This window comes from Anarrhichthys ocellatus, unplaced genomic scaffold (genome assembly GCF_004355925.1).
Source record: "Anarrhichthys ocellatus isolate YVR2014 unplaced genomic scaffold, GSC_Weel_1.0 scaffold71, whole genome shotgun sequence".
In the NCBI taxonomy this organism is placed as follows: Eukaryota; Metazoa; Chordata; class Actinopteri; order Perciformes; family Anarhichadidae; genus Anarrhichthys; species Anarrhichthys ocellatus.
In genome coordinates, this window is record NW_022280101.1 from 474,444 (window position 1) to 489,454 (window position 15,011).

Consider the following 15,011-nt stretch of genomic DNA (forward strand, 5'->3'; position numbering starts at 1 on the left):
CAGCGAGGTCGAGCCAGTGACCCCCGCACACACACACACACACACACACACACACACACGCACACACACACACACCTTAATACTGCTGACCTCTGACCTCTGTCGCTCACTGATTTCCACTTAAGACCATTTCAAGTACGGAGTTGAAGACTGATGCACAGCAGGCGGCCAAGCACACACACACTCCATCTGAGGTCCCTCATTAGTGATGGAGAGATGCACATCAAAGTGTTTGTGTCACAACCAGAATCTCTCTCTTTGTTTACCTGTCTCAATGTTTTCATCAAGATAAAAACTTACAATTGAGTCCTTGTTTCATGTTCGGAAAATGATAGTTTGTTTTGTTTTGTTTGTTACTTACATCCTGGATAAATCCTCTAAAGACATGTTGTACACCCGTCTTTCTGCTCCTTTTTTCCAAATGTCAGATGATATTTATTGACGGAGTGCAGTTAGTGACAGTGTGGGCTCCATAACATACAGCTCTGACAGCTTGACGGAGTAGCAGCGGAGGGGCGGGGCTTAGCGAAGGATCAATCCTAACCTGAATCTTAAAACCAAGTCTGAACGCTCAAACAGGCCTTTACTGGTCTGTCTCTACACATCCTCATACGTATGATGTCGGACCAAAAGTTATTTCTCGGGTTTTTTGTGGCTTTTTGTACAAATATCCAGTAACACGTGCATACAGTCTTTTCAAAATAAACTTCCGTCTTCACAGTAAACAACTTAGTTAGATTTAGGCAACAAAACAACTTAGTTATTTTAACCCAAATCACAATATTTTCCTAAACCTAACTAAGTTACTAGTACTAGTAACTTAAGTATGGAGGTTAAGTGAGAACTAAATCAACAATGACTTCTCGCTTCACAAGCGGCACGAACTATGGTCTCCTGGAGGAAAGACCAGCTTTTGTTGGACCCATCCAGCTCCCCTCCTGCCGTCCCTGTGTGACTTTTTGCATCTTTATACTTCCTGGTTCATGAATATCCTCACTTCACAAAAATGTCCTGAAGGTCTAAAACTCAAGTTGGTCCTCACAAAGACAGCTGTGCAAGTACAGACACACACAACCACACACACACACACACACACACACACACACACACACACACACACACACACACACACACACACAACCAGAGTCAGAGTGGCAGCTGAGGCTCTGAGCCAGTAACACCAGCTGCATACCCTCATGCAAAAACCACTGCCAGGTGCTGCCTGTCTCTCTCACACACACACACACACACACACACACACAAACACCAATTGTATCCTTTTCATTTTTTTTTTACCACATAATATAATTTTATAACCTACTGACAATAATTCTCTAAGTTTTTTAAAAAGACCAATTTTTTGGGATTTGTCTGGAGAAGTATAGAGATGTGTCCTTTTCAGCTCTCCACTAATTGCTCATCTGGTCTCATTGTTGAGGACTTTAGAAAGATAATTGTTCGTGAGCGGTTGGTTTCATTGTATCAGAGAAAACAACACAGACCTTTAAACCTCCTGATTTAATATACAAGGTATGAATTAATGTAGATAATGAAACATATCAGAAGCGTTTGGTTAATCACAACGCGCATTATTATTCTTTGATTAATGTACGATTTCCTGTCTGACGGTTTCAGCCACATAAACTTTTCTTTTGTCTGAATGACAGGAAGTAGAGGAGGAGAGAAGGAGAGAAGGAGAAGAGGAGAGGAGGAGAGGACGCAGCTGGTGGACTAGACGCATTATCAGGAAAAGAGGACAGAAGTGGAAATCCTCAAAATATTGACTGTGTGTAAACACTGCATATCTCTTTGTTATGTACGTCCACCTGGCCGCTGTTCAGCACAAACACCTGCAGGTCTGTTTGATCCAATTCTTGACTTTAGGTCCCGCTAGCATTTATAACAAATAGTTATATGATGTAGTTGTAAGCAGATGTTTGTAATAATATATCTGTTAATAGTTTAAACTCCTCCTGTGGGCATCCAGAAGCAGAGGATGCTGTAAACACATTTAATGAATGACAACATGATCAAATGTATTTGTAACAATATAAAACATGTCTTTATATCGCAAATACGGTAGATTTATAATGACTTAAAATGTCCTAAAAGCTGCTTACAACTATATTATAATGTGTCATAAACCATTTATTATTTCTTTGTTTACTGCTTAGAAATCCTAATTATGGGACTAACGTAAAGTGTTGCCCAATTTTAACAAATAACAAATATCTTACAGTGTGCAAACTTTCTGTATGGTGGAAAGTAACGAAGCAAATCTACTTAATGTACTGTACTTTTCAAGGTACTTGTACTCTACTTGAGTATTTCCTGTTTAAACACACACACACACACACACACACACACACACACACACACACACACACACATACATAATACACATATTACACACATAATAATAATGCTTGCAAAAATAACTCCAAAAACCGGGCCTCCAGCAGGAAACCACTATCATTCAGGAGCTCCACCCGTCTGAGACGCGCCGGGAAGGAAACCCGGGGCCCTCCTTCACTAAACACAGACATCAGTGAGGGAAGGAAGTGATCAGTTTAGAGCAGTACATTAAACACTAATGATGACCTCAGTGTCCTCCTCTCAGCTTTTATTCATAACGTCAAAGAGAAGATCAGAGAAGATGCTCAGGGAGCTGTTTAACATTTCATGTGTGACACCTTTTTATTATTATCTAATATTTTTTTTAAATGTTATTACAGTTTATTAATATGCTGCATATATTGTGTGTATATATATATGTATATATATATATATATATATATATATATATATATATATATATATATATATACATATATGTATATATATATACTTGTATAAAAGTCTATATATCTGCAGTTAAAAACAGCTACCTGCAGATTATTAAATAATTAAAGCATGATAAACGAACAGGGGATGACGGGCTGTGACAGCTCACCAGTCTATGTTGATTAATGTGGGGGTGGTGCCACCTAGTGGTGACCAGTGTTATAGAGGGTGAGGGAGGAGGAGGAGGGAGGAAGAGGGAGAAAGGAAGAGGTGTCCACTGAAGCTGAACAGTTTCAATGTTTGTGTTTTTCTTTTCTTTTCTTTTCTTTTTTTTATTTCTTCATATTTTTCTTTCTCAAAATCAACGGGAAGCGTGTGAAATATTGTCTAAAATAAGCCCCGGACAAAACAATGAAGGATTTGTGCTTCATCCTGTGCTGTTCAAAGACCGGTTTAGTGAACAGGGGAGAGCTTTGGAGAGCAGGTGAGCGCTGCTGCTGTCACTTTGACCCAGGAGGGCGAGATTTACAAAACACTATGAATATGGGATATGTATGAGATCAGTACACAACACCTGTTCTTCCCTTACATGCAAATATTCCCCACGGAGCATCCTGAACACTTTGACATGCAGATATTCCCCTTCACACCTGGCACACACACACACACACACACACATAGGAACACTGTGTGTGTAAAGTGTGTGTGATGATCTGCCGGCAAACTTTGAGAAAAATATCCCCATTTTGGGGAGAATTTAAGAGGAAGCTGCATAATTTGCTCTTAGAAAGAAAACCGTGGACGTTGTTGATAATCTCTCACCTGCTGATTTATTAACTCTAACACTGTAATGATTGCATAGCTTAACAGTCACTGAGCTGGTGTAATTGTATGGAAAACAAAGGGATAAAAGCTTGATTAGCCACCCAGGTGGCGGATTACTGTCGCCTGCTTTACAAGCTAAATGTTTTATACAGCTGGCTGCATGAGTAACGGTAGAGTAAACGCAGGGAAAGTAGAGACAACTAATGTGCTTAATGTGGTCCAAAGACAGAAAAGTAAACTGAGGTGTAGAGAGAGAGAGAGAGAGAGAGAGAGAGAGAGAGAGCGAGAGAGAGAGAGAGAGACTGTATATCTAAAGACAATGTTTATGAGACGGAGTTTGTGGAATAAGATGTCCTGTTCTTCAGCTGTTTTTCTTCAAGGTCCTGAGGAGACTAGCAAACAGACCCAGCAGAGAACAGCATGCACCTGACTACACCAAACATATTACACATTTCACTCTCACACACACACACACACACACACACACACACACACCATTGGACCTGCGAAAGACTTTCTCACACCATGGTGGCAGCGTAGCATGAAGGCCCGAATTTCAGCAGCAGAGGGACGTTTGAAGATGGAGTCACATTCCTCCTTCACCCTTTGCTGATTTTTCTCCCAAGTCTTACTTAACTGTGTCCTCACCTCGAAAACCTTTTGTCATTTCGCAGCGAGGCCAAGAGAACTGGCATTTAAATGTCACGGACTCATTCTGAAGGAAATAAACAGGAAGCTGAATGTATCTCCATTTTTAATAGAAGCAGCTTCATCATCTTCCTGAGGGAGATTTGGGTTTTGCCGGCAGCAGTGGGAGAAGAAGTATTTATATATTTTACTCAAGTAAAAGTAGCAATACCACAGTATAGAAATACTCTGTCGCAAGCAAAAGTCCTACATTCTAAAGTTTGGTACTTTATTTGATGTATTAGCATCAAAGTATACTTGAAGTATCAAAGGTAAAAGTACTGATTGTGCAGAAATGCTCATTTGAGGCTAATATATATTAGATTATTGGATAATAACTATTGTTGCATTAATCTGATTATCACTTTAAATTGAAGCTGTTAAACATGAGGCTCGTTTTTACTACTTTACACTCCGCTGTCCTCGACCAGAGAAAGTCTGAGTCCACTAACCGGTTCCTTGATTTATTCGACACATCTGTAAAACTGTTTCTCCACAAAGATTCACACAAAAGCACAACTTTAAATCTTGTGTTTACCAGATGTATGTTTATAAATGTCTTGCAAATAAACCATTCAGCATTAAAAAATGACTAATTGAGTAAAATAAATCTATGATATAATAGATGAAGTAGCATAAAACAGAAATTCTCAAATAAAGTACAATGTCCTTAGTTACTTTCCACCACTTGATTTAAATCAGAACAGTGTTTTGTGCACTTTTTGTGGAAAGAAAGTATTCATCCAAGTACCTGAAATGTGTACTCAAGTACAGTACTTGAGTAAATGTACTTGCAATACGTTAATACCTCTTCCAAGTTGATTTTCTTTTAATTAAATGCTCTAGAAATTAACATAGAAACCTCAAGTGAAGTACAAATACTGTACTTAAGTACAGTACAAAACAGTACTTAGTTACTTTCCACTGCTGATGACAATTAACAACAAATCCAGCAATATAAAGTAAGTCATGTGAGCATATTAAGGTATTATGGTGTGAGGACTCAGGTAGATCAAACGGAATAATAAATATACTTATAAACAAATAAATGTATTTACTGTGTGTGTATTTTATGCAACAAGTGCAGCAGAATCTTTAATTTCTATTCTTGGCTTCTCCATCGTTGTGAGAAAATACAAACATGGCAAATTCTCTCTTTCCGTGAAATGAACCACGAACACTAACAGAGAGGTGCGACTGGTGAGCTTCATGCACTAATAGCCCTCACCAGCTGACCACATTCCACAGCTGTGTGGCTCAAGGTCCACACACACACACACACACACACTCACACACTCACACCGCCCTCATATCTGCTCAGTCGGGAACACCTTCAAAAAATAATTCAGGGGATTCAGAGAGTTTAAGTCTCAACTACCTTCAAAGTGTTTCCATGCAAATGAAAAAAGGCTCAGAGTTCATTTGGGATTTAGGACGTATGTTTTTTTTAGGGCACGCGGACGCCTTCATCTCGGCCCCGCGGGATAAAAAGTCTGTTATTTCAAATAAGAGGAACATTTTTTTCTGAGGGACTTTTAAACTTCAACATGTTTTGCAGGATGGTGTTTTCAAGCAGTGGTGGAATTAATAAAAATTTAGTTTTGTAAGTTCTACTCCACTACATCTCTGAAGCAAATATTGTACTTTGAATTTTTCTGATAAATTGAAGGATGATTTGCTGAAACATACGTTTTGTAAGGTTGGTGACGTTTGTGACGTGTTTTCCTGTTACGTTTCCGTACATATTTTACTTAGATTCCTTCCTTATTTAAACCTTAACCTTAATGTTCTTTCTAAACCTAACTAAGTGGTTTATCTGCCTAAATATTAACCATGACCATTTTACAGTAAAAAAGTGGCGTAAATTGACACAAAATGCATAATAATGACACACGTAAATGTTGTAAATGTTGTGGTATTCATCCGCCTTCCCATGAGATTGAGTGAGGTATTAGTACTTTCACTCAGCCATGCACCCATTTTAATCCTTCTAAAGTCATGTATTTGGGTATATTTATACATTTTACCAATAGCTGAGCTTCTCCACCATCTTTCCAACCCTCCCCAGCGACTGTAGTGTCTGGGGAGGTCTGGGGAGGTGTCTGGGGAGTGTCTGTCCGTGCAGCAGTTCGGCCTGCTGATGTGTCCCTGAGCAAGACACTAACATCCTGCCAGCCTCAGGGGGGATCTGCTGCCTCCATGACCCCGACCTCCGACCTCACTGGAAGAGGCCCGAGATGAATAATTTATCACACTTTTATTATAGCTCTACATCGCAGACCAATCTTTACCGGTCTGCCTGTCACTCTGAACCAACACCAACTGGACAATAAGAAGAGGTCAGAGGTCAGGTGTGCACCTCAGACGTCTAAATTCACCAGACAGCCTCACGACGAAGAAGTTTGGCTTTGTGTATTTGATGCTCTGCGCAGAGAAGGAGCCCTGAAAATCTTGTCTTTGGTGGACCTCCAGTGGTTTAACTTCTCACGTTGCTGCAGTGATGTACAGGTGTGCCCCAGGACCCAGTGACATCACTACTGGGTGTGGTTACAGGTGCAATAGGCTGAAAACTACCTGAACTAAGGCTGGAGAGTACAGTTAAAGTTACTGTTCGGAACTTTTCGCTGGTTGTGAAACATTCGCAATTTCAGTAAACGAGACCATCAGCAGGACGATTGGTTATTTTTAGTTGTTCTAAATGCTCGTCATCGGTGCCTCCGGGGTTCAGGTTCACCAGAAACTTCATCAGTTCAGACTCCAGCAGGGCCAGTCCGCCCTGGACAGACCCAGTCCCTGCTTTGCTGCCACCTTCATCCTGAAGCCGGCAGCAGCGTCTCCTCCTCCGGACAGGAGCAGAGCTGCTCCTTGATGCTCCTCAGGTCCTCGCTGGGAGGCAACACCGACACCACGCTGCTGGAGACCCAGGACGTATTGCTGCGCCTGCTGGAGGGAAGGGAGGGTACGGGAGAGACAGAACCAGGACTGAGTGGGGTAAATTGTTGAATTAAAATTTGAGGTTTTTTAAAGGGAGTCTGGTGCTCTTAAACACTACCACTTTCGTCCACAGGGACTGCCAAAATCCTCACACAAGGAAAGTCCCTTGTGGTAGCTTTAAACACTGCTTATCAGGCTGGAGTTACGTTACTCCTTAAAGATCTCATGACAGTGTCACCTTTTAAAGATTACACAATAAGAAAAAATGCCTTCTTCACCTCATAACATGGATATTGATGTGTGTGCTTTTGTTAGGTTTTCCAGTCTTATATAATGTATATAAAATACACCAGCAGTAATGAGACAGTGTGACTTTTCTTGGCTTTTTTTTTTTTTAGAAGATTTGACTTTGGCTGTTTTTGCTTCATATTATGTCTGCAACTTACCATTATTTCCATTATTGATTCAACCGCAGATTATAATCGATAAAACATCAGAAAACATTTTCAGAGGGGACATTTTCAAGTCCAAGGTGACGACAGACAACAGTATAAAAATTTTAAGTTTGTAATGATGTAAGACAATGAAAAGCAACAAATCTTAACATTCGAGAAGCTTTAACCACCAACATGTTTGGCCTTTTTGCTGGAAGACAAACTTCACTGATTATAAAAACAGTTGCCGGTTGATTATCTGTCTGCTACTCGACCGTTTGCATTATTATATTTGTCTGTTTTTTAATGGTGTGCTGTGTCATGTGCACTGTGTGCACCTTTGCTCTGTACTTTGGGAGAAGCCAAAGACAAACTTTAACTGAGGTGGACTATAAAGTATTTTCTCATCCTTTTTTAAAACAATAATTCTAAAAACAAAATCCATTTAGTGCTCATGTTCCCTGGGGTTTCTTCTGTACCTGCAGCCCTCTCCAGTGCTCCGGGTGTCTGCTCCATTGTCTTTACGAGTGATAAGGAGCCTCTCTCAGACCCTTTAGACTGGACACTCCACCAATCAGCGCCTCCGACTGCTTCCAAACGTCCCAGCAGAGGAGCGCATTGGCCACCCCGCGCGTCTGTCAAGATTTTGGGCGGCATGTGGGAGGAGCTGGGTTCGAAGGATGAAGGGAGGGGTGGCGGGTTTAGAGGCGGTGCGACTGTCAATTGTTTTCCCTATTCTCGTCAAAAGTCGCCTGTTGTTGCTGTTTGAGTACAACCCAAGACGACCACAGGAGCCGCGTTCAGTCAGGGCAACGCGCTCCACGCTGACAGACGAACGGATCTTCTCTCCGCGTGACGCCAAACCGCAGCGCAAGTTCGCTCTTTTTTTCTTGCACTTTGGCATCGATGTGTTTTGGGGGAGAAGAGGAGCAGGGTTTCGGGTATAGCCTTGTAGCCAACGCTGGATTGTTTTGAAACACTTCTGTTATCCCCATCAGCAGCATTACTCGTTTCTCTTCACGCACTGAAGGTTTACGCGTTTTTTATGCACAAGCTGTGGCTTCACCGCCTCGAGGACAGCAAGCAAGACGGGGCACGGTGAAGACTTGTTGCGCGCATCCGGGGAGCGCACAAGTCCAGTTTTTCATCCAAGTCTACTGTAAACCTGCGCGTGATGCTCTGATTTCAGCGGCGAGTCATTGAGTGGAGCGGAGAATGGACCGTGGAGATCAGCTCACACCAACAGCCTGAAGTCAGCACGGCTCGGTGCTCCGTGACTATGAGAATCTGTTCATAATTAATGAAATTGAGGCGATTAGTTTCCTTCGGTCTGTCCGAGCTGCTGCTGAGCGGCGGATGCTTTAGAGAAAAACAAACCTTTCTGCTTTAAATGGCATCCACGCGCAGCAGAGTCAAACTTTATTCGGGTCAGATCCGACGACTTCATTAATTTCCGTCTCCCGGTGTTTCTTAATCGAGTCCTCCGCTTCTCATCGTAATGTCTGAGCGTGATGGGAATGGAGACGGGTTGTGCGGCGACGGAGCGCCGGACTTCATCCCGCCGAGAGCGTCCCGCGGCCGGCGGAGCGGCGTCATCCTCCCCGGTGGCGGCCAGGACACCGATGCCATCCTCCTGGATTCGGTGAAGGCAGCACCTCGCCGGAGCAGCATCATTAAGGTAAGAACCCCCCAGCTGTCCCTTTTTACCCGGGGCATGAATGGAAACACAACTGGATCCCTTTGGTTCAAGATGGCCAAACATTGGTGTAAAATAACACCTCTCAGGAGACAAAATATTCTTGTGCAACGTTGTAAAATGATTCAACAAGTGATACATCTCTTAAATGACAGCAGTGGATCTTGTCACGTCTGCAATAATCCCTTATGTGGCGTCCTTTTACGCGCGTCACGTGCGCAATTTTCAAATTCCACAATCTCCTTCTTCGTCATTTGGCTGCAGCTTTGAAAGCAGCCATGCCACATTCTCAAGTGATCGCACAGCAGAGCAAGGTGAAGCACAACTTTTGGCTTCTGACCCTTTGTTTTTTCTGTGACACTACAATGCTTCTGCTGCTCAATGGAGATTCATAAAACATGCACTTAAAAGCTCCTTAAGGATTACCCCCCCCTTATTAGAATGAGCTTTAAGGATTAAATACAGTCTCAACAGGAACAAAGCTATGGGAATATGCACAAATGCACCTCACACTGAATGAACTTCTTCAGGGTGTGCTATTTAAAACATAAGAGAGTCTAGCCTGGGAACCAGTGGTGGAAGAATTACTCAGATCCTGAGTAAAAGTCATTTAAAATATTCTTGGGTGAATATACTTAGTTACTTTCCACCACTGCTGGAAAGACGCCTCACCTACCGACCTTTGCCGATGTCGCGGTTGACATCGTAGCTTTTCCACCCTCACCTGTGCTCAGGTTGCAGGTCACCGAACCCCACGGGTGAGGAAGTGAGGATCGTGTTATGGGATCGTTACCTTTTAATGTCTAAACGTATCCGGTCCACCTCGGGTTATGTGTCCCGCGGTCAGAAATCAGGCAGGAGGAGGATTTCTTCTAATATCGCGTTCCATATTTCATGTCAGTGGTGAAGTCACGGGGCAGGTGGTGATTTTTGCCAGCCCCCCCTCGTCAGTACTGTATCGTTGGCCCGGCCAGCCCCATCTGGAAGACCCAGCTGAACAGAGAGTCCCTTTGACTGCTGCTTGGGGAGGAAGTGGATGAAAGGATGGACGGATGAGTGGAGTGATGTCAGTGACAGGCGCTATCAGCTGTGACAGCCGGCACTGAGTATCAATACCTCTCAGAATCCCCAGAAATATGTCAGATTATTAATAACTGGCAGGCACTGACAGTTAGATTCTTTGTCAGAGTTTTAGTTGCAGTAAGATTAGTCAAGTAATCCGCAACAGTTTTGAGGAATGAGTAATCGTTTCAGTCATTTTTAAGCATAAACAAACGCATTTTCTCTGGTTCCAGCAGTAAGAAACGTGAGGATATTCTTTATATGATCGTAACTGAACATCTTTGGGTTTGGGGCTCAGGCAGAGACAACGGTTTGAGTTCTGTGATTTTGTATTCATTACATTTTTCACAATTATGTGCCAAAATGTCTTGATTAATTGAGAACATAATCCTCAGATTAGTCGATAATGAGAGAACTGAAATTAGAAATGTCCTCACTATTTGGGGACATATTAGATGTATAACTATACTGATACTTTTTTTTTTTGTATCTTAGCTTCAGATGTTTAGTGACACGCTGTCAACTGTGATCGTGCTACCAACTGGACCACGTCATCCTGTTTAGTCTACGAACGTTGCTACAAGACAATTTTCTCTTTTACAACAAGAACACAGACGCAGCCTATTGTCATATAACGTAGCTATTTGAAAAGTATACTATAATTACACTATAGTACACTATAATTCATGGGTATCCTACAAAATCAATTTGTATGTAATCCGGGTAATTGCGTACCAGGAAATATAAAGAACACCAAATACACAAAGTCACAGTTTGTAAGTAAGTACACAAGTAAAAGGAAAACACCAAACAAACTGATTTCCTGGCAAAAATTCATTTTAATTTCACTTTAACATTTAATTGTGGAACCACAGTGGAAAGAGAGATGGTTCAGAGCTTGAGAAGAAGTAAAGAGTTAGTTTTCATACATTTTTTTCCCTACACACACACACACACACACACACACACACACACCTACCTCTTACTTAGCATGAAACCTCCAGACTTAAAGGGACTTTTTTTGAGGTCACCAGTTGAAAATAAGGAAAAGGGCGAGGTTCACTCCTGCACGGCTCGCATTACTACAACACACACACACACACTCGCATGTGTCGGAGACTCCCACACATGCCAGGTTACCGTCTGCACACACACACATACTAACCCTAACCCTAACTTTTTAAAATTTTTTTATCAAAGAACCAGATTTGTTTTTGTGCTGTTCATTGTTTGTACTGATTATTCATCCAGGAGAGTTGCACGTTCATCCAACCCTTGATAAAGCTCGGACGGCCGGTCACCTCTCGACCCTTGATGCCAGAAATAACTCTCCCTTCTTCTCCGGTTTAATAAAGAAGTAATTACATGTGCTTGGCTGGCTGTAGAGAACAGTCTGGTGGGACTCCTTTTAGGATATTGAGCTGGAGAAGAATAAAGCAAAACAGAATAGCAAGACGAGCTTATCACAACAGCAAATGATCATTTTCTCTCTAGCTATTACAAATTAAGTTGTGAAACCTGGAATATCTTTTTAATAGAGAATTGTGCTGTTTGAGAGCGTTTCTACCATTTTAATGCAATAACATTTCACCCATAAATATACCAAAACTAAATGAAAAATCTGTTTGACAGTTCCTCCTCCACCGCTCAGTTTCACTCATTCATGCATTGTTATTCATGGTGCAGCGGCTGCCGGACCGCCTCTTCATCACGTGTGAAGAGTGAGTTAAAGGGACGTTAATCTCAATCAAGTTAAACACATTAGTGCTCGGGTTGTTTGTATTCATTTTTTCCACCAGCAAAACCATCAGCGATTAGCTTTCAGCATTACCGTGCAACAGGCCAGGAGGCAAACGCACGGTAGACACGCCAGTCAGTCGGGCCTGGGAGGGGAGAGCGGTGCAGGATTAACAATCGAATGAAAACACACACACACACACACATGGACGGACACACCGGTTTCCCAGGATGAGGCTCAGGGGGGAGGCATGGTTGGGTGTCTCTCTGACAGGCCGGTGTGCAGCCTGGCTGCTCGCTGTTGGAGCGTTGAAGGACACCATCTCTCTCATGCTGTTGTGTTTGGAGAGTCGATGTCTCACTGTTTGACCGTGTTCAGTATCACTGCAGGGTTTCCAGTGGTCGCTGAATTTCCTGAATATTAAAGATTCTGTAGAATTCAGCGGCTCCTCTTCCGGCCAGGAATTGAGCTTCGCCTCTCTGCTCCTCCGGTCCCCGCTGGGACCCAACAGCGTCACCACACTGCTGGAGGACCAGGCCGTATTGCTGGGCCAGCTGAAGGGAAGGGAGGCACGGGAGAACCAGGACTGCGTTGGGCAGACTGTCAGACCCTGCTGCAGTAAAATGGTGCTCGGGTTAGGGGTTAACATTTTGTGCCAATCCATGTAGCTAACGCTGAGATATTTCAATGAATGAACGATATAATTCACATGCTAGTGGTGCATCCTCAGTGGACCATAGATATCCATGCAAAATATCATTGCAACCCATCCAACAGCTGTTGAGATTTTTCAGTCTGAAGCAAAGTGGTGACAGCCCGACCAACAGGTTTTCAGCTGTATAGTAAAACAGGCCGGTTATCTCTCTATAAACCATTGTGAGCTAAGTATCAGCCTAACAAGCCATAAACGTTTTAACAAATTCAAAGTGCACAGCTGTACCTCCACTCTGTTAAGGAAAGTCATGGAATTTCACATCAAGGCCACAGTGGGAGCCGTGTGTTTGTTCGATATGAGTTTATTTTTGTCCCTTCTCAGTCAGAGTGCCATGTGGGTTTCTTATCCCACTCTGCCTTCCTTCTCCTCTCCCATCTGCAACCCCTTTGCTCTGAAACCCTGCATTGTCTTTTCTATTCCGTCTCTCATCTTTCATTCAGCAGCACTTTTGATGTTTTCGGTTGTTTCTCTTAGCCTTATTGTTCTCACTTTGTTGCGTTCGCTCTAATCGTCCGTCCCGCTCCTGCAGTGCCGAGAAGCGAACAATGATTTGTTAGCAACGTACTCCTGGAAACTCGTCAAGAGGAATGACTGTGTGTGTGTGTGTGTGTGTGTGTGTGTGTGTGTGTGTGTGAATGCAAAGCAATCAGAGCCCTCTGAGAGCCCTCTGTCTCCCAGTATCATTCTGCTACTGGTGCCACATCTCCCCGGGAACACACACCACCTCATCGCAGCTGCTGGTCAGGAGTTACATGTGTGTGACTGCAAAAGAACACGTAGTTCTGGCACAATATGACACGATTCATTGCGAAAAAACACAAAGTGCAGCCTCAAAACGACTGGCACCCTTCTCAGACAACACAGGAAGCTTTACAAAGGCAGCTCATGTTATGTGGGTTTTGGGTTGCCTCTGCATCGGCTGTAAGGTTTTCCTGCTCCCCTTCAGTGTCACTGAGCATGTAAAGCAAGTAAGTAATGTCATAATGAATATTTAGCAAATAAGAATGGAAGAAAACGATTATGTGGCGTGCATTGCTGTCCACCATATTGTCTTTCTTGGTACCATCATTGGGATGCTAGATCTAAGAACCACTACTGGCATTAGAGCAATATAAATACTCCCTCGTAACTGAAATAATAATCTAAGGTTTCTTTTCCTACATCAAGCGAGAGGAAATCCTCCTGCAGAAAAGTTTTCAAATGCATGTAAGTGACATTCATGCCCTGGAGTTCAGCTTCATTTAAAGGCAAAACAACCAACCGATGGAAAATGACATTACGTCACCGTCTGTGCCTCCGCTGAGCCCCGCGTGTGATTAACTGATTACACATATCACCTGATGGTAATGTTAAAAAAAAAAGGGCCAATCGGAGCGCTGTGAGGAATCTTATCAGAATCTCGTTATTTTACTTATCGATTGCGGCTGGACCTCAGATGAGTGTGTTAAAACAACTGTGTTGAACTTTGGAGCAGATTTGTCAGACCGACCTGCACACAGAAATTGGATTTGTGATGTTTAAAGCCAACAGTTCTCTGTTCTTTTGAGTGTGTGTGTGTAGAAAATTAGCGTGAGAGATAGAAAACAGAGAGAGCGAGATACTGACTTAATACATGTGAGAGTGGTCATGTCCGTCATTAGAGTTAATGCGAATGATGTGGGATTTAAACGGTGACCTTCATTCTGCAGGCGGCAAGGTCTCCAGTGCTGGAATTAAAACACCAGAGCATAAAGAGGATTTCAGATTTGAATAACTGAAAACACAAACTAGTTTCAAAGCAGAGTGGCTGCCAGGGTGACTGTGGCGAGGACGTTTATTATATCTACAAATCTCTTCCTGTTTGAACCGCTCTACAAGCTTTCGTGCCTTTCCGTCACTGTCAGTTTTTCTCCTCGAACATGTGAGAGACAAAGGAGAGGGCGACACTTCATTTCTGGAAGCGGAGAGGGAGCATCTCCAGAGCAGACGGATGATGAGAAACGCTCAATGTGGTTCGACAGGTTGTAGAAAAGTGACGCGCAAAGGACTCGATGAGAGGGGGAGATACTGAAAAAAGAGGAGGTGTGTGTGTGTGTGTGTGTGTGTGTGTGTGTGTGTGTGTGTGTGTGTGTGTGTGTGTGTGTGTGTGTGTGTGTG

The 15,011-nt window shown here is 42.8% G+C and overlaps 1 protein-coding gene across 1 annotated transcript in view; it reads left to right on the top strand.

The window, feature by feature from the left end:
• Nucleotides 1-8,382: 8,382 nt before the first annotated feature.
• The window catches only part of plcl1 (phospholipase C like 1), a 62,509-nt gene continuing 55,880 nt past the window's right edge, over nucleotides 8,383-15,011 (top strand). The window contains exon 1 of the mRNA XM_031873267.1: nucleotides 8,383-9,342. Coding sequence (XP_031729127.1) covers nucleotides 9,163-9,342 — 180 coding nt within the window. The 5' untranslated portion in view covers nucleotides 8,383-9,162. The remainder of the gene's footprint in view (nucleotides 9,343-15,011) is intronic.